Raw genomic sequence first — 23765 nt, forward strand, 5'->3', positions numbered from 1 at the left:
CTCTAGAACACAAGATCAGTAGTTGTGACACACGGACTTAGTTGCTCTGCGGCATGTGGGATCTTCCCGGGCCAGGGCTTGAACCCATGTCCCCTGCATTGGCAGGTGGGTTCTCAACCACTGTGCCACCAGGGAAGCCCCTTGTCAAATGCTTTTACTGCATCTATTGAAGCGATCTTAAGTTGTTCATATTTATGTTTTTTCAATCATACAGATTGATGTTTTTTTTTTTTTGGCCATACTGCGCAGCTTGCAGGATGTTCTGCAACCAGGTATTGAACCTGGGCCATGCAGTGAAAGCCCAGAATCCTAACCACTAAGCTACCAGGGGACTCCCCAGATTGATTTTTGAATGTTAAACCACAACATCCTGGGACAGACTCTACTTGGTCACAATGTATTATTCTTTTCATAGTGTTGGTATATTATTGGATTTTTGCTAAAATTTTATTAAGAATCTGTCTTTAGTAATAAGGGATATTGTTTATCCCTTATTGCTATCAATTTATTTTCTTGTAATATCTCTGTCTCATTTTGGTAACAGTAATGTTGGCTTCATGGAATGAGTTAAGAACTATTTCATCTTCTTCATTTTTCTGCAAGTGTTTATATAGAATGGGTTTGATTTTTGTCTGTGAATGTTTGTAGAATCCTACAGTGAAGCCATATGGGCCTGGTGTTTTTTTCGCAGGAATGTTTTTAACTACAAATTCAATTTCTTTAATAGATATATGGCTGTTTAGGTTATCTATTTATTCTTGAGTGAGATTTGGTAGTTTGTGTTGTTTAAGAATTTTGTCCATTTCATCTAAGTTGTCAGATTTATGGGTTTAGAGTTGTTCATAATACATTCTCTCTCTTTCTCTTTTTCTCTCTTTCTCTGCAGGTACTGGAGTGCTATTCTTGTCTTTATTCCTGATATTAGCAATTTATATCTTTTTTCTTCTTTTCCTGATTTGTCTTGCTAGAGATTTATCAATTTTATTAATCCTCTCAGAGAACCAGCTTTGGATTTCATTGATAATCTCCATCATTTTTCTGTTTCCTATTTCTTAGATTTCTGCTCTGATGTTTAGTATATCCTTTCTCCTGCTTATTTTTGCTTTATTTGCTCTTCTTTTTTACTTTCTTAAGTGGAATCTGATGTCATTTGTTTGAAACCTCCCTTTTTTCTTCTTCTTTTTAAAAAATATTTATTTATTTATTTATTTGGCTGCTCTGGGTCTTAGTTGCGGCATGCAGGATCTTCGTTGTGGCATATGGGATCTAGTTCCCCGACAGGGATCAAACCTGGGACCACTGCATTGGGAGCTTGGAGTCTTAACTACTGGACTACCAGGGAAGTCCTGAAACCTCCCTTTTTTCTAAGATAGTGGTAATAATGCTCTAGAGAACTCTATTTTGGCTGAAAGCCAAAGTCCCAATTAGGTTTTAAGCCTGACAATACTTTTCATCTTCCTTTAAGGAGAATATTGTTATTGTTTGAGTAAGAACCTTATCACTTATTCACAATATCTCATAAATTCCCTTTAATTTTTTTTAGTTTCAGAATCTGGGATGCATTTTCCAGGTATCTGGTTAACTGAAGCTTCTTTAAGAAGGATTTGAGATATCCTTGAGGAAATAAAATATTCTTGTAAAATTCAAGAGAATTATGTGAAATGTCAAAGCAAGTTGGGGAGTCTGTAATCCTTATAACTGATTTTATATTAAAGTGTAAATGATTTAATTTCTTACTTTCAAATTAAATAGACCATATTAGATAAAACAATAATTGACTTTTGGGGAACTTTAAATTTTGAATATCATTTCAAACATATAGCTAATTTGCAATAGTAATAAAAGAAATTCCTTTATACCCCTTGCTCAGATTCTTCAATCGTTTTCCTCTTATGCAATTGATTTTTGCAGAGTACACTTTCAGACTTGATGTTGAAGAAGGAGTGGGAATCCCTCAAATCCCTGTACATCCCATTGGATATAATGATGCAGAAATATTATTACGGTATAATTTTCTATTTGGATTTGAGAATATGATATTTTGCACTAGTATGCCCATTTTCTCTTCTAAAACGAATATGTTTTGTATCAGAATGGCTCCTGAAATTGGAAAAACAGACCATATCTTCTTCTTTTTCCATAAGAGAAGTGCAGTCAGTTTAATGACTAAGAAATAATAAGAATACATTACTTTGTTTGCTACAAATGAAAGTCTCAAAAGGAAAACTATGTCCAAAGATAAAAATACTGATTTGAGATTTTTCAAGCAGTTAGATTTTCTTAGATCTTCATTCGATATTTGTATGTGACCTGCATTTTAAAAATGTGGTAATGTCTACCACTTACCAGATGTGTGAACTTATACCAGTTACTCAGTCTTTCTCTGACTCAGTTTCCTTCTCTGTAAAATGAAGACAGAAATAGTTTCTCCCTGACAGAGTTATTATGAGAAGTAGATGAGATCATGTATATAAAGTATCTATAATATGATATTCAATTAATGTTTGTTATTATTGTATTGTATAACTGTGTTGCTTTTCAAATCACCTAACTTCTATTTTTGTTTAATGTATGTACCAATACAATTTGGTAATTGCTTTGTAAGTGGCTACTATATAATCAGCAGCTTTTCTAGAAATTTCTTCTCTTTAACACAGTCATGAATTTCACATATTCAGGATTTCTTGGACCTAATGCTTCCCTATGTAAATAAAGTCAAAAGTAGAAAGGCTGATGCTTCCCATTTCCCCTCATTATATTGGTTGGGTTTTTTTCTCCTTAGCTCTTTTTGTTTTCTTGCCCATGCTGTGGGGCTTGCGGGATCTTAGTTCCCCGACCTGGGACTGAACCCAGGCCCGGGCAGTGAAAGTGCCGAGTCCTAACCACTGGACCGCCAGGGAATTCCCCTCCTTGGCTCTTATCAGTAATATATTAAACATTTTCCTCATTTATCTCAGTTATGACTCTCTCACTAGAATGTAAGCTCCACAAGGCAAGGAAATTTTACAGTACCTGGCACTTAGTAAATCCTCAATATATACTTGTTAAATGAATGAGTGAAATATCTCATCACCACACTTTATGATTTCTTCTAAGAAATGGTGACGCTCAGCATTTATCTGTCATTTTTGTGTTCTCCTGACAGCTATTTGGGAGGAACTGCTCCACCAGATGAGAGCTGGAAGGGAAGTCTTAAGGTGGATTATAACATCGGGCCTGGCTTCATAGGGCATGATTCTTTCAGGTAATTTTATGTTACTTTAGTATCCTAGAAAAGGTTTACATGTTTAATGGAAAAATGTCAAGATAAATATTCTGCCAGGTATATTTTGCTTATCTTCTTTTTCTCATTTTTCATAATTATTTTATATTGGTTAAAAATTACTTATGGAATGATGTATTAAATTCTTCTTCCAACAGTGATATCACAGCATTTGTTTTGTAAATCTCAAAAATTACATTTGAGTTATAGGTTTAACATTTTAACTTCCCTCTTCACCTAACCTTTTTAAGTTTTTCAGATAACTGTCAAAATGCTATGCATGTGAAGCACTAGGTTAACTTGAGGGAAGGAGTAAAAGAGAAGAGAGAAAGGAGCCAACCTTTGTTGATCACTTCCTGTGTGGGTGGGTTAGATGAGTTAAAATGGGTAAGCAAGTAACTACTGTAAGGCTCAACACACTTAGCATTTTGGGTATTATTGTTATTAACCCATGAGAGCACTTCGAGGAGTGATCACAGAATATGTGTTCATTGAGCTTAATTCTACAGAAAAAATAAGTTTTCCACTGTATCAAGATAGGCAGGAAATGCCAGAGGCAGAGAACAGCTTATACAGAGTTGCAGAACATCATGACATGATCAGAACTTTACGTACTTTGATTTGCTTGAAATGTAGAGAGGAAGGGAAACTTAACACTGATAAATCAGAGAAAATATAACTGTTTTTATTAAGCTAAAATGATTAAATCAGTCTTGTTTGCTAACAATTTACTTTAACAATGTGAAATTGTATTCTTAGAATGTTTTTTAATTTCTGTAAGAGTTTTTTTTATTTCTGAACTTTTAAAGTATTAGAAGTTCAATTTTATTTTATGGGGATTTTAGAAATATTTTTATATAAGTGCTTATTATCTCTCTCTCTCAATTAGAATGGAGTTCTTTCGATATAAAAGACTTTATTGTCTAATTATTAATACTGTCTAGAGGCACACAATGAAAGATGTAGGCCTTTCTGATTTATAAACAGAAACATACAAACAGAGAAATCAATAAACATATAGCTTCAGTCACAGTTCAAGAGTAAACTCAGAAAGAGAACATTTACTTGGTCAAGATATCAAAAAACTGTTCACCTTCACCATGGGCACAAAATCCTATTCGATTTTAACTCAAAATGGGCAGATACACAAATTTTTTTTAAAAATTGCTAAAAACAAGACTATGTATGTAATTTCTCACCCCAAAGAGATCTTGATAATCTATGGATCCATTTACAGAGATTACCAAATGACAAGGCATGAAACCTTGAATTCTTAAACATTGCTACCACAAATAGGGAATAATTTACCTACTGTAAGCAAACTAGAAACATAAACAAAACACAGAATCAGTAGAAAAAAATTAAGTTAGAGATACAGAGTTTCAGCAAAGTTAAAATTCTACTGCTGCTTGGGATTTACATCTGAGAGCCAAAAGAAGACGTCTGGTTTTAAGCTGCCCATTCTTGGTTCTTCAAGCAGAGTCCATGTACGTCTCAGTGGGACTTCCAAAAACGATAAAGGATTTTTTTTTAAGTAAAACCATAATTCTCATACAAATATAAACTGAACATGTGTAAAAATTTTATTTAATGCATTAATTAATAAGGGGACCAGAAAGGAGTTAAAACTGGTTCGAAGGAGAATTCAAAGATGGTACAAAAAACGAGCTCCTTAGGAATGCTGAAATGAGTGCGCTTAATAGCTGAAAAACTGATTTCTTCCACATTGGGGGAAGTAAATCAATTGAACGTTCACTAGAGAAATTGTGCATTTCAGTGGGCATGAATTATTTGTATTACTACATTACTACAAGTTAAGTTCTGTCACTACAGAGTTGTAAAATAGTCTAGTCAAAGATAATGATAGGCAGAGGTAACTCTGATGGTTGAGCTAAGGTTGTTCTCAGTTTTTCCACACAGGAGTATATTCATTCAATTCACAATTATTTACTGAGCATTTACTATACCCCTGGTACCATTCTGCGTACTGGGGATTCAGCAGTGTACAAAACAGGCAAAAATCCCTGCCCTGTGGAGCCTACATTCTGAAGTTTAGTTTATTTGGAACATGATGAGTTTGAGGTGATAACAAGACAAACAAATACAGTTGACCCTCAAACAACACAGGGGTTAGGGGCACCAGCCCCCCGCCTGTCAAAAATCTGCGTATTACTTTACAGTTAGCCCTCCATATCTGAGGTTTCACATCTGTGTATTCAAACAGCTGCAGATCATGTAGTATTGTAGTGCATATTTAGTGAAAAAAATCCACATGTAAAGGCACTTATGCAGTTCAAACCCATGCTGCTCAAGGGTCAACTGTAGATAATTCTTTTTTTTTCCTTTGTGCATAATCTCTATTTCAAATATTTGTTAAAATACCATTAGATTAGATCAAGAACAAAGACAAGAGCAAAGACCATACTCTTCAGAAACTTAGGAACTATGTACAGAACTTTAAGGAATAGAGGACAACACTTCAGCTGAAACCTGCCTGCTGACCAGAGAAGGGTGTTCTGAATAGACTCAGCAAAGAAAAGGAAATCAGGCTGTTACCAAGTCTAAGCTCTATCGCTCGCTGTACGACCAGCCAATAATTGAGAGATGAGCTGCTGGGGCAAGGAATAACTACTTTATTCGGGAAGCCAACAGACCGAGAAGATGGCGTGCCCCAAAGAACCATTTTGCCTGAGTTAGAATTCAGGCTCCTTTCATACTAAAAGGGGAGGGAGTAAAGTCAAACATTTCCTGGTTCCTGTCAGCCTGCAGAGGGGATGTGTTAATTTCTTCCTCCCTGCAGTCATTCACTGGTGGGCCTGGTCAGGTTGTTTCCTGTGAGCTTAAAAAAAGATATTTTAACTTAATGTTCATTACCTGGGAAGCAGGGTTCCCAGAGATGGGCCATTATGTATAATTTAAGCTTATAGGCTACATCCCTTAATGAATAACTTGTAATAGAGTACAAGAAGTTCTTCTCTATTACAAGGCAGGGAAGGAAATTTGCCCATCTGAATCAAACTTCAGTTGCCATCAGGGCAAGTCGTGTAATGGTCACAGATGGGAGGCACTGTGTTTGGAAGGTTCAGATACAGCACAGGGGTTCTATGTGTTTTTATGGCTACACCTCTGGCTGAGGTGCCTTTAGGTCATTGTCACTCAAATTCCTGTCCAGCCAAACTCCCACAGCAAAGAGTCCCAAACTGAGGATCAAATTCCTCTGGAAGTCATTCCTATTGGTGGTGAAGCAGTAGACGCCCCAAAGTCAATCTCCCAAGTTGTCCGGAATTTCAGAATTTCGGGAACTTTATTTGCTGAGCCCGCATCGTTCACACCAACCCCACTGGAAGCCATAGCAGCACCTCTCCAGATAATTCTTTTAGGTACTTCTGGAGTCAATGATACTAAAAACCAGAAAGATATAAGGATTAAAGATGTAGATGAGCTTCTTTGAGAATCTGAGCAGATAGCCAGTTTATTTTCATGTTTAGATTAAAATAGATTTTTTTCCTCATTCTTCATTGTTACAGTATTCTTTACTTAATTTTCTTCATTTAATGACATACATCAATGAAACTGGCTTTCTTACTAATAGATCTTAGGCTCATATACTTAGAAACATGCTAAAGAGTATTTTTGCTATTAATTTTTATCATTCTAGTAAAAATAAATCTTTTACTTAATGTCTTAAAATGCAAAACAACACCCATTGATTAGTTTTCCCCCAAAGGCACTTTTAGTTGAATACTGCACATGAATTACATATGCATTCAGAAGCACAGTGTACTTTTAGGGGGAGAAAAACCAGAATTTGCACTTAACAATATACAGGATTTGACTTGTTTGTTCTTCCATTCAAAAATGAAGTACCGGGCTTCCCTGGTGGCGCAGTGGTTGAGAGTCCGCCTGCTGATTCAGGGGACACGGGTTCGTGCCCCGGTTGGGAAGATCCCACATGCCTCGGAGCGGCTAGGCCCGGGAGCCATGGCCGCTGAGCCTGCGCGTCGGGAGCCTGTGCTCCGCAACGGGAGAGGCCACAACAGTGAGAGGCCCGCATACCGAAAAAAGGAAGTACTAAGTAGGTTCCCTGCCCACCTTCTGTAAGCCCACCATAGATTAAAAACTTTTGTTCCTTTGTGAAAAAGAGGCTCAACATTTTCCCATATCATTTTTGATTTATAAAACGTGAATGGCATTTTTTTCTGACTTTCTGAGCTTGATTGTTCTTTCCTGTGAATTCTAATTTGGTTAATTATAATTGATGAATGAATATTTAAAAGGCAGGCCCAAATCAGAATCAACAGTGGTGACCTGGAAAGGTTTCATCGTATAGTTGTCTTGTACATTTTAGCAGGTGCTTCTCAAATTGCCATTTAACAATAGAATTTATCATGTTTCTTATAGGCAGCATTCAGTCAGCCCTTTAACAATGTACTGATAGACTATTTCAATAATCTTGGAAAATGTTACCGAATAGCAGGAATTAATATAAATATAAAACACATTAAAAATAAGCTTCTTTGACCTTTAATAGATAATGGGCTGTCTCCCTTATTTTTTGTAATTGTATAGGGTGTATTTAAAAATTTTAGAATGAATACCCAAGACATGTTTAATAATAGAATATTTTGAACTTTAAATAAATATCAACAGTAGAGCTATGAGGGAGGAAAAATATAAAATATTGATATTTGGTTTTTAAAATTTGGCTTTAAGGAGCATGCTTAAGTACACAGGAGTGACCTGTCATGATGTCTGCAACTTCCTTGCAAGTGATTCAACAATATTACAATTATTGAATTTATGTGGTGGGTATTTGGGAATTTATTGTCCTATTATACAGTTTTCTGTACTTCTGAGATTTCTCATAATAAAACAACGGAAGAAAGCTGTTAGACATAATGTTCTATGTGAGGTAATTTGTTCCCTTTGAAATTCTAGGAAGGTTAGAATGCGTGTTCATAACATCAATAAAATCACAAGGATTTACAATGTAATCGGAACTATCAGAGGATCTGTGGAACCTGGTGAGTTGGTGGATTACTTTAGACATTTTGTTCTTACAAAGATTACAAGAGTAAGAGAAGATAAATTTTAGTCAACAATTGATTTTTTTCTGGCTGATGTGAAACAACTAAATTTGGAATAAAAAAGTATAATTCTAAAAGAAGACTCTACCTTATGGTGTTGATTATTTTCTATGGGGAAACTCAAGGGAGAGGAAGTTTAATTTAAAAACAGAAATTACTACTCTTTATAATGTATTCAAAGTTGTAGTTCTTTTGAACACATTTTTTCCCAGACAGGTATGTTATTCTGGGAGGTCATCGGGACTCCTGGGTATTTGGAGGTATTGACCCAACCAGTGGGGCTTCTGTTTTGCAAGAAGTTGTTCAGAGTTTTGGCAAACTGATGAGTAGAGGTAAGTAATGTTTCTTTGGTAGGTGATGACAAAAAGTGACTTCGCTGAATTTTCCTTTGTTTTTAGGCAGGTGTACCTAACTATGTATGTTAACAATGATTACAGGCTGGAGACCAAGAAGAACTATCATTTTTGCCAGCTGGGATGCAGAAGAATTTGGACTTCTGGGTTCCACAGAATGGGCTGAGGTAAATAAGACAGAGAAGTTCTTATTTTCTTGGTCAACAGGGAACAAATATATGTATCTCTGGATAATCGCAGATAGGTTCCATTACCTAATATGGTTTTAATTTGGATAAATACCCAAGAGAATTTAGGAATTAGAGTTTGCTTTTACTATCATATCAGATTGGCAAAACAGAATATCCTCTTAATTATTGGGCTACAAACAAATTTGTTTATTATTGTCAAAATATTTTAGTTTCTATTTGTATTTGTTTTGTAAAAAATCTGTTAAGTTCCAAAAGTAGTTAAAACTAGCAGGCTGTTTCTGACAAATGAATTAACTTATGTAAAAACTGATACAGATACTTGGAGTTAATTTTCAAGCTTCTGAAGTTTCCTTGGAGTTCTTCCATCTAAGAGAACATAAGATGTTCTGTTAAGGTGACTATACTTTGATTGTAATTTCACATTTACAGATTCCATGTATAACTGTAACCATAGGTATATTTTACCATTCACAAAAGTTCCTGATTGTTGAGTATAATATGATAATTTTGTAAACTGAGTTACAATTTCAAGGGTTTATTTTTCCTTCAGTTATGATTAATCTTTATTTGTCACTGGGTCTTAATGCTTAGCCTTTAAGTGTCTCTCCTAGGCCCCCTCTTTTATCTTCTTCCCTTAGCCTCTCTGTTGAGTATCTCTAAGTTTCTAAATGTGCAAGGTAAGCTTGTGCATTTTTATAAAGGCAAGTGCGCCATAAAGCACTTTCCCTCCATCATCCTCTATTTATCTTTTATAAGTCCAGATATTATAGAATTGTTTTAAAGTATGTCTTATAATTCTTGCCATTGTGTCTAGTTTTTAAATGCTTTCCTTCTGACTCCTTTCCTCGTACTTTACTTTAAAATAATAATATGAAATAAATAAATATGGGAGTAAAATCACACACATACAGTCACTTGTATCACTTTTGCTTTATTCCATTTATATTCCGAGGTTTTACTATTATGTTGGTATTATGAATATGTATTTTGGAATAGACTGTTAATTTAGATGCATCAAATTTCATTAAGGTCATTTACTTTTAGAAATATGTAATTTCTTATGAATACATGTATATATAAATACATGTCTCTGTTCCTATAATTTCAGCAGCTTAAAATAAATCCAAGATATAATATGCCTTGCATTAATTTAAATACATGAGGGTTAAAAGACAGTTTCAATACTGTTTCCAGTTTTCTACCAGATTCTTGATCACATTCACATTCGGATTCTTAACCACTGAGCCACCAGGGAAGTCCCACCTTCCTTAAATATAGTTAAGGAATCTTCTTTATTTCTACTCTAAATCTGTTATAATGGGAACGCTTACTCTATCTACAGCACAGTCAGCTGTGATCTGGCCTGTGTGGGCAACTGTAGAGGCAAGAATCCTCATTTGTGTGATAATCACTCACAGCTTTAAATGATTTTATTGTAACATGTTCTTATAAGGTACAAAGCTAGAGAGAGAGAGAAGTAAAGTGGTCTCTCAGCATATTCTCATCTGAGGGTGATGACATTAGTTTTTCTCTGATTTATTTTTCTTGGATGTGTGTGTGTGTGTGTGTGTGTGTGTGTGTGTGTGTGAATCAGAGAAAGAGAGAGAGAGAGAACATCTTTTTTTATTGTCCATCCTTCTTTCTCTCTTGTTTTTTCTCAATTCTCCTGCTTTTTTGTTCTTTTTCTTCATATCTTTTAAAAAATATTTAGATAAATGGAAATTTCCAACTACTCACTTTTAAAATGATAAATTTCCATGGGTGTCCAATTTCAGTGGATCTCACACTTTAATGTAGGTAAGGATTGCCAGGGATACCTTTTAAAAATTATAGATTTCCAGGCCTTACTTTGAGCAATTCTTATTCAGTAGATGTGGGGTGGGGCTGAGATTCCTTGAAGTTTACCCTTCATATTCTGCTGCAGGGGATCAAGGAACCACATTTTCAAAATGCTGTTGCCTCAGGGCTCACTGCTATTGCTATAAACAGTAGCTACAGCATCATAATATTTTTCTTACTTGTTTTAACTGAGTTAATGTTGTCAACCAATCAGATAATTTCTCAAAAATTATTGTCAAAGGCATAGGCATTTGATTTATAAAGGTATTTGCAGACCACTCTTATACTAAATTTTTTTTTTTACATTCTCACAATTCTAAATGCTGTGAGTTAAGTAACAACTTTTGCTTCAACTATAGGAGAATGTAAAATCACTTCAGGAGAGAAGCGTTGCTTATATCAACTCAGATTCATCTATAGAAGGTAAATTTTATTTTGGGTTGTTATTAAATAGTATACCATCATTTAAGTCTGTAAATTCAGCTTGTAAACTTTCTAAGATTATCCTCTCCTATGAGACACCTCTATAATACCTCCATTTTCCATTTTTACCAGAGAGAAAATCATTATGATTCCAATGAATCAATATGATTCATAACTAAGCTATTGATCCTAATTTCTTTAGTATATTTACCATTTGCCTATCTTGGATTACTAGTTAAAATTCTAGTACTTAATTACATTCTTCATGTGCAGATAGTAAAAGGACTGGTCTACATAATATTTCATACAGAAATACTTCCTGTATGTACTGGAGCAAATTTGAAGTGAGTACAAACTACAGACTTCCTTTTGACCCTGACATGTGACATTTGTATCTATAGGCTTTCACTGTATTATTACTTCTAGATAAATGTCAAAGCACACTTACTAGCTACTGACATGCTGTAGTCTAATGACTTGATATATACTATTGAATTGAATGAATGAGGGAATTCCCTGGCGGTCCAGTGGTTAGGACTCAGCGCTTTCACTGACGTGGGCCTGGGTTGTATCCCTGGTCGGGGAACTAGGATTCTGCAAACCGAGCGGCACAGCCAGGGAAAAAAGAAAAAAAGGCAGAATTGAATGAATGAAGAAAGAATACTGTGGCCTTATCACTTCCTTTGCTAAAGTCTCCCTAAGTGATACTGCCTTACTGAAGGATGAGAGCTGCTGCCTTAGCAGCAAAATCCAACTATGCCCTCCAATGTCCTAAGTGTTTACCGCAGCCTCTCTCACCCCTGAAGAATTATTTCCACACTATTTTTAATTCTCTGGGAATGATGCCTTCAATTTGAAGTAATTATATCTTGTTTATAATTAGAAAATAAAGTTAGAATTAAATAGATTGGAGTTTCATTTGGAAGTATTAATATACTCTGTGTGTCTTATTTATTTTTCAGGCAATTATACTCTCAGAGTTGACTGTACACCCCTTCTTTACCAATTGGTGTATAAACTGACAAAAGAGGTATATAAGTAGTTCTGTCTTAATGTTTTCTGATGAATAGTAAGTGAATAACTTGTTTTCTAAATTAGTGATACTTATTTTTAAACTGGCGACACATAGCTGATTTGTATTGATATAATAACTAAGCAGAACAAAATCTTTAATATAATATTTACTTATGTGACATAACTATGAAAATAGTAGCGCTAGTTTCTGTCCTAATAATAGTTCTTAATAATTGTATACATTTGTTATAAAGTATGGGGTCTGTCATTTTGTCTGGCATAGGCATTTTTATATAACAGAAAGAACGCTGAGCTGGAATGGAAAAGCCTTGATTTCAAAGATTGCCTTGGCTACTCATTCATTCGTTCATTCAACAAGTGTTTATTACGTGGTTACTATGTATCAGGCCCTATAAAATGAATTCTAGCAGCAGCAATGATAAAAGGAAAAGATTACTGAATCCAAATACTCTGTGATCTAGAGAGGATACAGACCTATAAATGAGGAACTATATATATTTCACTAGAGTATTGGATACTATATACAATGGAGAACAATTGTGGAACAGAGAAGCTAAAATCCTGGGGCAGCTGGGGAAGTGGGAAAACATTAGAGGATGTTTCCTGAAGAATTAATAGTTGGGCTGTAATACGGAGGGATGTGAAGGTAAGGGAGACGCTTTCTCAGCAGAGGATGCAGTACCTAAAAAAAGATGTGGAGGTATGAAAGAATGTATTTCTTGACCTGTAGGTAACTTAGTGTGACCTAAGCATAAGGTGTTGGTGAAAGGCTGGTACAAAATGGGGCATGACAAATAGGGGTTCAGAAACTTGGTGATGGAGAAATTCAAGAATCTTTAACAAGGTTGTACATTATCATATTTATTCATTTAGAAAGATTACTCTGTATCAGTGTAGTGAATAGGTTAAGCTGCAGTAAATCTAAAAGCAAAATGGAAATAATTCCACATGCTTACTTACCACACAGGAATTTTATAAATATTACTTATTGATATATAAAATACTCTGAAAACTCTAATGTACTCTAAATCTCTAAAAATTATGTAATCTGTTCATTAAATATCTGTGTACATCATTAAATAATTACCTGTTATAGGATTTAACTATAGACGTATTTCTTTCAAGTAGGTATCACGTAGATGACAATGTGAAGTAGGTATCAATTTTCTGTAGGTACTATTTCCCAATCTTCCTTAATCTTGCCCTTTCCTTTTCACTGTTAGTGTCTTTAACATCTTATTCTCCCAAATGAGAGTCCTCTCATTATTCTTATCACAACTCTCTCACTGTATTGGGTAGCTTATGTCCTTGATCCTTTCATTGGAATGTCCCATAAAAACACCTCATCTGAAAGCAAGTTGTAAAGACAATCTTTATTGGGAGAACCCTCCTCAAGGTATGCATTCATGTTCTGTCCTACAGAGGTGGCTCCTGCCTTTGATGTGAGGGATAGCAATAATTTCAGGACCAATAAGCAGAAGTTTCATTCTATCCCCCCTTTGTACAAAGGCAGATGCTTATCTGTGGCCATACAAAAACCCAGTAGAAAAAGGAGACTTTTATCCTCCTAAACTGTTTATTACAATTTTATCAACCCCTAGTGTGTGTTGGCACGGTCAAACCATGCTGGGGAGTGTGGTGGAGAGGGCTGAGCTTGGAGAGAAGGGAACCTACCTGCCTGATAGAAGCAGGAAATGGACAAGGTGTTGAAATAATGGGGGAGAACCAGCAATTATGACAGTGCATATAGCTGAAACAGAAAATTCTGATCTTAGCTGTACAGGCCATAGGGACACAGTTCTGGCTGGTGCTAGACCTGGATGGTATGATTCCGGAAAATGAAGAGGATTTTGCAGGGAATTCAGTTCAAGCAGTTTGTAGGAATTGGAGCAGGATCTCAGCTGGTGCAAATTGGCAGAAGCAGAGTACAGAGTAGAACCCAGTCATTTGGCTGGAAATGAGCAGAACATCCCTGAAGCTCCCACAGGCTGGTGGGAAGGGGGTGTCTCTGTGGAGTGCTGAGACTGTTTCTAAGCTGAGGACCTCGTATGCTATGATGAAGGAATAACCAACTCTGTGTAAAGGCCTGAGAAGATATCAGAGAAGATATTGTTTGGATTAAGATGGGTACCAGTATCCCCATTTCCACATGTGGGAAACTAGGGTTTAAAGAAAGGAAGCAATACACCAAAAGTTATAATGCTTTCAGCATTTCATAAGTAGGGTCTGTCTTTGGTCCGTTTTTGAACAAAGCAGAGCTGTAAACCAACAAACAAAATGCAGCCAATATGTATGATGATTTTTCTTCTACCACATGCTTCTGCTTTTCTTAGAGTGGAGAAAGAAAAGGAAAGTATAAGTTTGTAAGTATATGTTTAATGAGGGTAATAAAAAATGTTTATGTATATACATAAGTTCTTAAAATTCCCAGCTAGAAACCTGAGGTTGTGTAGTTTTTAAAAAACCCATCAAATTCCAACATTGTTTAAACACAGACTTTCTAAAATAACAGTTCCTTCTCACCCCATCTGCCCTACAAAACCAGGACTCATATTGACAATTTCAAGCTCAGCTTCTTAATGTCTGTCTCCTGCCCTAAGGCCTCCCTGTAGGTCATCTTGGACAAAAGCAATTTACTAAAGTAAATATTATATATATAAAGTTTTCTCCCAGTGACTTCCCACTGAAAGAAATCTAAGCTGCCCAACATTGAACTGATGACACTTGTTAAAAATCTGAAATGCTATTGACAAGTTTACCAGCATAAGCAAGAAATTTTTTCCTAAGGACATGGCAAAATTACAAGTAAGTGGGAATTATAAACGAACAAGAATTTGGGCTGGATTTTTTTCTTGCAATTTTCAAAAACATATTTTTCTGTAAAGAATATGATACACAAATGTTCACAAAAATAAACGTAGAAGTCGATATTAACTAACATGTGGTTTTATATTGGAGTAAATTTAGTTATTCTACCTCTTATTCCCAATATTTGATTTATCTTTCCAGATCTCCAGCCCGGATGATGGTTTTGAGAGTAAATCTCTTTATGAAAGCTGGTTAGAAAAGGACCCTTCATCTGAAAATAAAACTTTGCCTAGGTAAATTACTTGTATGTACGTTTTCTACCACATGATCAATTGAGTTCCCCTTTGCCCCTTGTTTCTCCAGACAGGCAATTCTCAGGTGTCTCAACAATTTGAGAGTATTTTTGCAAATTTTTAGTAAAAAATTATTAGCCATTATTTTGCATTCTTGCATAAAATTACATTAAGATATGTATTAAATACATTAATAAATACAATTCAAATGAAGTAAAAAAATGAATGATGGATTATTTCTTTCTAAATTTATTAAGGTGCATTATCAGTAACTACCAAGTTATGTCTTTACCTTTAATTAGTTTAGATTTTATGTAAGAATTAACTTTTATTTCTCATGTATACAATAGCAGCTTTCTTGTATTTATTTTATATTTATATTTGTTTTCTACTCCTATACTATTTCTAAAACCAGCTGGTGGTAGCAATTTATAGCTTCATTCCATATTGCAAATAAGTCTTGTGAAAGTTTAAATGTATCTCCACTATGTTTTTTTCTTATTACAGGAATTTTTAAAAAAATATTTATTTCTTTATTTTGGGCTGTGTTGGGTCTTAGTTGCAGCACGTGGGATCTTTCGTTGTGGTGCGCAGGCTTCTCTCTCTAGTTGTGGCGTGCAAGCTCCAGAGCGGGTGGGCTCTGTAGTTGTGGCATGCGAGCTCTCTAGTTGTGGCTCACATGCTCAGTAGTTGTGGCACATGGACTGAATTGCTCTGCAGCATGTGGGATCTTAGTACCCTGACCAGGGATGCAACCCACATCCCCTGCATTGGAAGGCGGATTCTTTTTTTTTTTTTTTTTTTTTTGCGGTACGCGGGCCTCTCACTGTTGTGGCCTCTCCCATTGCAGAGCACAGGCTCCGAACATGCAGGCTCAGCGGCCATGGCTCACGGGCCTAGCCGCTCCACGGCATGTGGTATCTTCCCGGACCAGGGCATGAACCCGTGTCCCCTGCATTGGCAGGCAGACTCTCAACCACTGCGCCACCAGGGAAGCCCCTCCACTATGTTTTAAATGCTTATTCAAAAAAACACTAGAGTAGAAAAAAAGATTTAAAAAACGTCCCAAGGTCTCAATCTCAAAAACATGTCTAATAGTTTGGAAGTATATAGTTAGGTTCTTAATGCATATGTAATTTTATATTCTGTTTTACTGACTTATTTTTGAACGAAAATCTTCTATGACATTACATTTTTTTTTAAAGTTTTTATTTATTTATTTATTTTTGGTTGCATTGGGTCTTCATTGCTGCGTGTGAGCTTTCTCTAGTTGCAGCAAGTGGGGGCTACTCTTCGTTGCGGTGCGTGGGCTTCTCATTGCGGTGGCTTCTCTTGTTGCGGAGCATGGGCTCTAGGTGCACAGGCTTCAGTAGTTGTGGCACGAGGCCTCGGTAGTTGTGGCTCGAGGGCTCTAAAGCGCAGGCTCAGTAGTTGTGGCTCACGAGCTTAGTTGCTGTGCGGCATGTGGGATCTTCCCGGACCAGGGATCGAACCTGTGTCCCCTGCACTGGCAGGAGGATTCCCAACCACTGTACCACCAGGGAAATCCCATCATTACATTTTATATGTATATATGTATATATTATTTATATATATATGTATGTATGTAGTGGCTTCTTAATTATATGCAAAGCAATATATTATAATTAGATTTATTTCTGAAATAAACTAAGGCACTTTTAGAGTCTTCATGATCTTAAATGTAGACTTTCTCATGGCAGTTTTCTTACTATAGTCCTCTGAGGGCAGAGACCGTATCTTATTTGTTTTTCCCTCAAAACAAATACCATAAACGCTGAAGATACGGAAGATATCCTAGTTACCAGGCTGCCGTATTTAGTGTCACTGCCCGACTCTGGTTTCAATCAGCTCAGATTTATAGGTTTACACACATATGAATAGGTGTGGTGGTATACCTTTTCTTAAGTTTTATAAACGTGCCATACAACTCCTTGCAGTTCTTGGGCAGGATTCATGGTGCCATCTACTTAATTTTATATTATTTATTTATGCATGATTTCTTCGTGTGTGTGTATGTGTATCATATTTTACATTTAGAATCAACAAGCTGGGATCTGGAAGTGATTTTGAAGCTTATTTTCAGAGACTTGGAATTGCTTCAGGAAGAGTCCGGTACACTAAGAATAGGGTAAGCCATTTTATTATTTTGGATACAGAGCACTTCATCCACATTCTCTTTGTTAGGAATTCTGTCATTTAGTTGTTGGGTACCAGGCACCGAGTGGACATGTGGCCTGGGAAGAATTGCAGGGATAGAGATAGCCTGTAGGTCCCTTTGTAGATGGACTAGGAAATCATTTGTGTTATTTTGTGAATGTTCACTGCCAGGGTTATTCAGTGAAGTGGTAGTTGATAGAGTAATGCCAGGTACTTAGCTGGTTATCACTACCGAGAGGTTTGCATCCTTTTCCTGATGTGGGCTTTGTTGGAAAATCTAATTCTTCTTTTCTGATCTGCATTGCCTGCATTGCACCATTGCCACTCAAACACATTGATGATATGTGAGTACACGGGTTTTGAACCTATACCGTGTTTGTTTGTCTGTTATAAATTATGTCATAAACCAAACTGAAGATTACATCAGTAAACTCAAATTTGTCACAGATTTTAATAATTTTCTAATCATAATTGCAGTATGCCAACATCTTGCTTGTCTAGAATACATATCCCTTGCAAATTTGACTATCCAGTATACAACTAACAGAGAAGTAAGCAAAAACAGCTTCAGAATAACCCATAATAAATACATAAATCTGTATACTAATACTCATTACACTTCATACATAAAAGATGCGCTTTACCTCTGTCAAAGCTTCTTCACTTTTATACTGTCATCATTCTGAACAAAGTTTTCTAGTTTCTAAGACAATGCAGATTTAAAGCAGAATATCAGATAGAGGGAGAGAGACTGATACAGGGATGCCTTTTAGTGATATTAAAAGCAATAAGAATGATAGTTTTATGGCAAAGTAGCATATAGGTAAAAACTAAAGTTAGGAAAGGCAGACCTAAGAAGTAAAAAATATTTATGTGGAGTACCACCCTGTAACAATTTATGTTTATAATGGTAACCCTTAATTTTGTAACAAAGGTTAAATGGCATGTGGTTATATACTGTTTGGGAAGGGAGGGAAGGGGCTGAAATGTTGACCTTTAAACAACAGGGGTGCCAACCCTCCCAGCAGTTGAAAACCCACACATAGCTTTACATTCAGGATCGTGTAGTTCTGTAGTACATATTTATTGAAAAAAATTAATGTATAAGTTGAACCCCTGTAGTTCAAACCTGTTAAAGTGTCAGCTGAATAATCCTTCAGCTATAACAATACTTAGCTGCTCAGAACCTTTCATTCTCAATCAGTTGATAGATAATTTTAAACTGTGCTGGTATGCAATTTGAGCATGTACTCCTTAATTTAACTGTCAGCAAAGCAATAGGGAAAAGTTTCAGGAAGCAGTGTTTTGAACAAGATTATATGAATTATAAAATGAATAATGGTAAAATTTTAAATTGGTGAAAATTTGGTTGTGGGGTTTTAGTTAATTAGACTTAATTTTTTCACTCATTGTGATAAAACTCAGGGTGCCGTATGGTTATGTTTTTTAATACAATCATTTTATGATTCCATAAAATATTATAATTTGAATATTTAATGTTTGTATATACTCGGTCCCCCCCACCTTTTTTTTTTTTTCAGAAAACAGATAATTACAGCAGCTATCCAATGTACCATACAATTTATGAGACATTTGAATTGGTAGAGAATTTTTACGACCCCACGTTTAAAAAACAGCTTGCTGTAGCTCAGTTACGAGGAGCACTGGTTTATGAGCTTGCAGACTCTAAAATCATTCCTTTCAACATTCAAGACTATGCAAAATCTTTGGAAAACTATGCAACAGGTATCTACAGCTTATCCAAGAAATATGACCAACAATTAAGAGACCATCAAGTATCATTTGGTAAGAAATGGCTGGACAGATATTTTATAATCATCAAGTTAGACTTTTAAGATATCACCTCCTATTGTCATCCATGCATACCATTTCATCCTAGAATTTATCCCTGCCTCATTTCTTAATCCTGACTTATAGAAAAAAAATTTAAACACCTATTAAAGAATGTGATTTAGTTTGATATTCGTAGGATGAATCCATTTTGCTAAGTGCTACAAACATTGGGTTGGTAAATATTTTCCCCATATTGCTGCCTTTAAAAATGTTTTGTTATAAGAACAATACTATTAAAATGTAACAATATTACACAAAGATTGGAAAGTAGAGAAAGCCACCACTTCTACTACATATATGTAGTATTACGTTATTATCACTATTACTGCAGCATTTACCTATTAATGTTTTTCTACATGGAGGATTTTTTTACATGGTTTTCAGCATTCTTTCCTTTTATATCTGGCCATTTTGTGGTTGCTGTTCCACATCATGTATCTCCTGCAAAGCAGAAGTGAAATGTGGTGTAGTGTAGTGTAGCAGCATTAAGCATTGGGTCTGGAAGCAGTTTCCTGGTTCAAATCCTGGCAGTAATATTTAGTCATTGTGTGACCTTGAGAAAGTTACTTAACCCCCTATGTGTCAGTTTTATTATGAGTGAAATAGTAAAGTAAAATGTTTCCAAGATTGCTGTGGAGATTTCATTTGGTTGGTGTGTGGAAACAATGGCGACTGTCACTTAGTGCTCATCATGTTAGCTATTATTACTGTTTTATTGCAACCATTTTCTTTTATTATTCTGGGAGTACATATTCTTAGTATATATCAAACTTAGCAAATATGTACTGAGTGTCTACTGTGTACCAAGTGCTGTGTTATTTCCTGGGAGATATAAAGAAGATTAAGAAATAGTCATTGTCTTCAAAGAGCTTAAATTCTCATGGGGAAGGAGAAGACAAAATGCAGGGGAAAACCTATTAAAGGGATGCACAGAGGGTACTATAGGGGTGCTGAGAATGAGTAGCGGGTGGTCAGTAAAGCGAGAGAGAGGCATGGACATATATACACTACCAAACGTAAGGTAGATAGCTAGTGGGAAGCAGCCGCATAGCACAGGGAGATCAACTCGGTGCTTTGTGACCACCTGGAGGGGTGGGATAGGGAGGGTGGAGGGAGGGAGACGCAAGAGGGAAGAGATATGGGGACATATGTATATGTATAACTGATTCACTTTGTTATAAAGCAGAAACTAACACACGATTGTAAAGCAATTATACCCCAATAAAGATGTTAAAAAAAAAAGTCACCTTCAGAAAGTTACGACGAGCAGCAGGCACTAAGATCTAGAAACTGAAGCAAAGAAAATTTAGAAAATTGTGCTTAGATCTATATGAATTTCCTAATAAGTAAGTATTGAATGAATAAATAAATGAATGCTGGGTTTCTGATAAATTGAGTTAAAAGGATTTTTTATGTCTTAAACCCCTGAAATTTGTTATTTCCTTAAGAACCAATTTTGCCATTTTCAATTTGATACATTATTTCTTTGTTACAATATTTTCTAATAATTTCCATGGATCTGAAAGAAGACTCAGTAGAAAAATAGTTTCAACATCTATTTAGTCACAGCAATCTGGAATGGGGGGGTTGGAAAATGAACCTTTGAAATATGAAGCACTCATGCTTACTAATCTCCCTTCTACTTTTCTATTTTTTAAAAAAAGATTCCTTATTTTCTGCTGTGAAAAACTTCTCAAAGTCTGCTTCCGATTTTCATAGAAGACTTTCACAAGTTGATCTGAATAAGTAAGTTTCAAATGTAAAGCTCCCTACTGTTTTGAAAAGCAGTCTGGTGACTGGAATGAACTGGGTACACTTACAGAAGCATTCAACTCTGAATCATGGCTACTCAAATTATGGTGTGCCAGCCAGTAGCATCAACATCACCTGGGAGCTTGTTAGAAAGGCAGAATATCAGACCCCATCCAAGACCTGCTTTATTAGAATTCTGCACTTTAACAAGACTCTCCAGGTAGTTTGTATTCACATTACAGTTTGAGGGGCATAGCTGTTGAATGATAGACTAAAAACTCATCCCATGGCAAGGGCCAGGGAGACATGTCTTCAGAAGTTTGCATGATAAGAATTCTGACTATTTCTGGTAATTCATAATTCTATGGGTTTAAGTGCATTTGTAGCATATTTTACTATAGTCACAATATTCCTGTGAATGGTGTAGAAGTTCTTTCTTTACTAATACTTTTTTTGCGTTTCATTTAACCTCGTGCCGTTGTTAGGTTGAAAAATAATTTAAAAGTTATACTCAAAGCATTATTTAACAAGCATAATTTGTTCCACCTTACAGTCCATGTCACATTTCTTAATTTTTTTCAGATTTATCAGGATAAGCTTTCCCACCTCCCATCCGGGCAGAAAGCTGTATTAGTCATTGTGAGGGGCCTCTCTCTCTGGGGCTGTAGGACAGCCTAGGGAACTTTTGCAGCACCCCAAAACAGAGTTGAAGATTCCAAGTGTGGAAGGGACTCCCTGCCCACTAGAAGCAGCTGTCTCCCTCCTTGCAGACTCCTGCAACTTCCCTTTACTCTATCTTGTTTAGCCTTTACTCTGCTCCTTTCTTCCACAGTAAAATTAACTGGTTTATCAAGAACAACTTGGTAGTCCACCCTGTCTACCTTTGCAGGAGGCCTGGCTCTCCTCCTACAAAGAATTTAAAATGTCTTTCACTTCTTTCTGGTCTGTGATCTTGAAAAACAAAACAAACCATTTCCCAATCAGTCTCTCTGCTTATTATAAATAATAGAAAAATGCCCCTGCTGTTACATGTAGCTTACCATATGAGCCTTACTGTGTGTTTTATATGCATTTTCTTTAAAAAAATCTATGAGTTTAGAAGGTTATTTCCTCATGCCTTATCCTTATTTAATATTTTAAAATGTGGCTGCATGGTAAGGGTTTTAATTATCTATTTCTTATTCTCAAAGCCCCACTGCAGTGAGAATTATAAATGACCAACTGATGTTCCTGGAAAGGGCATTCATCGATCCCCTTGGTTTACCAGGGAGGCCATTCTATAGGTAAGGAGGCAACAGCTGTTCCACTAAAGGACACCAAATATGTCACTGTGACCAACACCAGCACACCCAAGGTGTGCTTCAAACTCCTGCTATCAGACAAGTGGAAAGTGGATATGTATACTGAAGGAAATATGGGTGAGATTATGCATAACAGTATAATTTGCACTATCAGAAAAGTTAATTTCATATCGTGTATTGCTTTGCTGCAGATGTAAACGGCAGATGATAGTTGAAAAAGAACTCTTGTAACAAAATCGAAAAGACACAGAATCTTAAAGGGGATCTGAGAGCTCATGTAGTTCAATTTTCTACATGAATCTTTTCTGTAGGATCACAGAAAAGTAGTTATCCAGACAGTTTGAATCTTCCAGTGAATGGAAGCTTACTACCACATGAGGAAGTTCGTTCTGTTTTAGGAAAGTTCTACTTAATAGAAAGTTTTCTTCATAAAGATATATTTCCCTGTAATTTTCTCCCTCTGACCCTGTTCTTCTCTCCAAAGTCAAAAAGAATTAGTCTAGATCTATTTCCATATAACATTTCAGGTTTTTGAAGATGAATGCCATAGTTTCCCCTAAAGAAATATCGTCGTTTTTTTTTTATCTCTATCTCAGGTTTTCTTTCAGTATCTTGGCTGCTTTTGGATAGCCTCCAGTTTTTTTGAGGTACATTTTAAGCCGTGGTTTCTTGGTAAAAATTAGAAAGGTCCTAGCATTTAGAGTCAGAAAATCTGTGTTCTAGTTCACTTGCACATGTGTGATTTAGAGCAAGTCATATCTAGGGTTTGCTCATCTGAATTAGGATGGTGATAATTGCTATTTTACAAGGCTGTTTATCATCAAATGACATATACAAAAGATATTTCTATGTTACCTTATAAATATTAGTAATAATTTAACTGATTACAAGCCCAGGCATTTAGAGCCCAGCTCTGCCAAATACTAAGCGTGACCTGGGCAAATTTACTTCTCTGACTCAGGTTCCTCAGCTGTAGATGGAGATTACAGTGCTTTTACCCCATAGGTCTGTAGATTTAAGGCATGCAGAAGATTCAGCTCAGAGGGGGTATACCCAGTAAATGGCTGCTATTTTTATAATAGTTTACATAATGTAAGGATAAATGTTTATCAATACAAATGAAATAGCAGCCATCAGTTATTTACATAAATCAAAGGTTGAAAGCTAATCTACACGTTAATGCTCTCTTGCCTATCATTAGTCCATCTTTATATATTTTTTTATTTTTTAAAGTTTTTTTTTTTTAATTTTTTTTTGGATGCATTGGGTCTTAGTTGCGGCACGCAGGATCTTTTGTTACAGTGCACAGGCTCTTCGTTGCAGTGCGTTGGCTTCTCTCTACTTGTGGCGCATGGGCTCCAGAGCTCACGGGCTCAGTAGTTGAGGTGT

At 35.9% G+C, this 23765-nt stretch overlaps 1 protein-coding gene and 1 pseudogene across 1 annotated transcript in view; one reads left to right on the top strand and one right to left on the bottom strand.

The window, feature by feature from the left end:
• NAALAD2 (N-acetylated alpha-linked acidic dipeptidase 2) overlaps positions 1 to 23765 on the top strand; it is a 45198-nt gene that overhangs the window by 14300 nt on the left and 7133 nt on the right. Inside the window, exons 7-18 of the mRNA XM_060160202.1 lie at positions 1912 to 2005; positions 3146 to 3244; positions 8201 to 8286; positions 8562 to 8681; positions 8787 to 8869; positions 11092 to 11155; positions 12118 to 12185; positions 15200 to 15291; positions 17350 to 17440; positions 19011 to 19275; positions 20988 to 21069; positions 22266 to 22358. Coding sequence (XP_060016185.1) covers positions 1912 to 2005; positions 3146 to 3244; positions 8201 to 8286; positions 8562 to 8681; positions 8787 to 8869; positions 11092 to 11155; positions 12118 to 12185; positions 15200 to 15291; positions 17350 to 17440; positions 19011 to 19275; positions 20988 to 21069; positions 22266 to 22358 — 1237 coding nt within the window. The remainder of the gene's footprint in view (positions 1 to 1911; positions 2006 to 3145; positions 3245 to 8200; positions 8287 to 8561; positions 8682 to 8786; positions 8870 to 11091; positions 11156 to 12117; positions 12186 to 15199; positions 15292 to 17349; positions 17441 to 19010; positions 19276 to 20987; positions 21070 to 22265; positions 22359 to 23765) is intronic.
• Positions 6381 to 6613, bottom strand: LOC132525337 (mitochondrial import receptor subunit TOM6 homolog; annotated as a pseudogene).

Source organism: Lagenorhynchus albirostris, chromosome 9, assembly GCF_949774975.1.
Source record: "Lagenorhynchus albirostris chromosome 9, mLagAlb1.1, whole genome shotgun sequence".
Lineage (NCBI taxonomy): Eukaryota > Metazoa > Chordata > Mammalia > Artiodactyla > Delphinidae > Lagenorhynchus > Lagenorhynchus albirostris.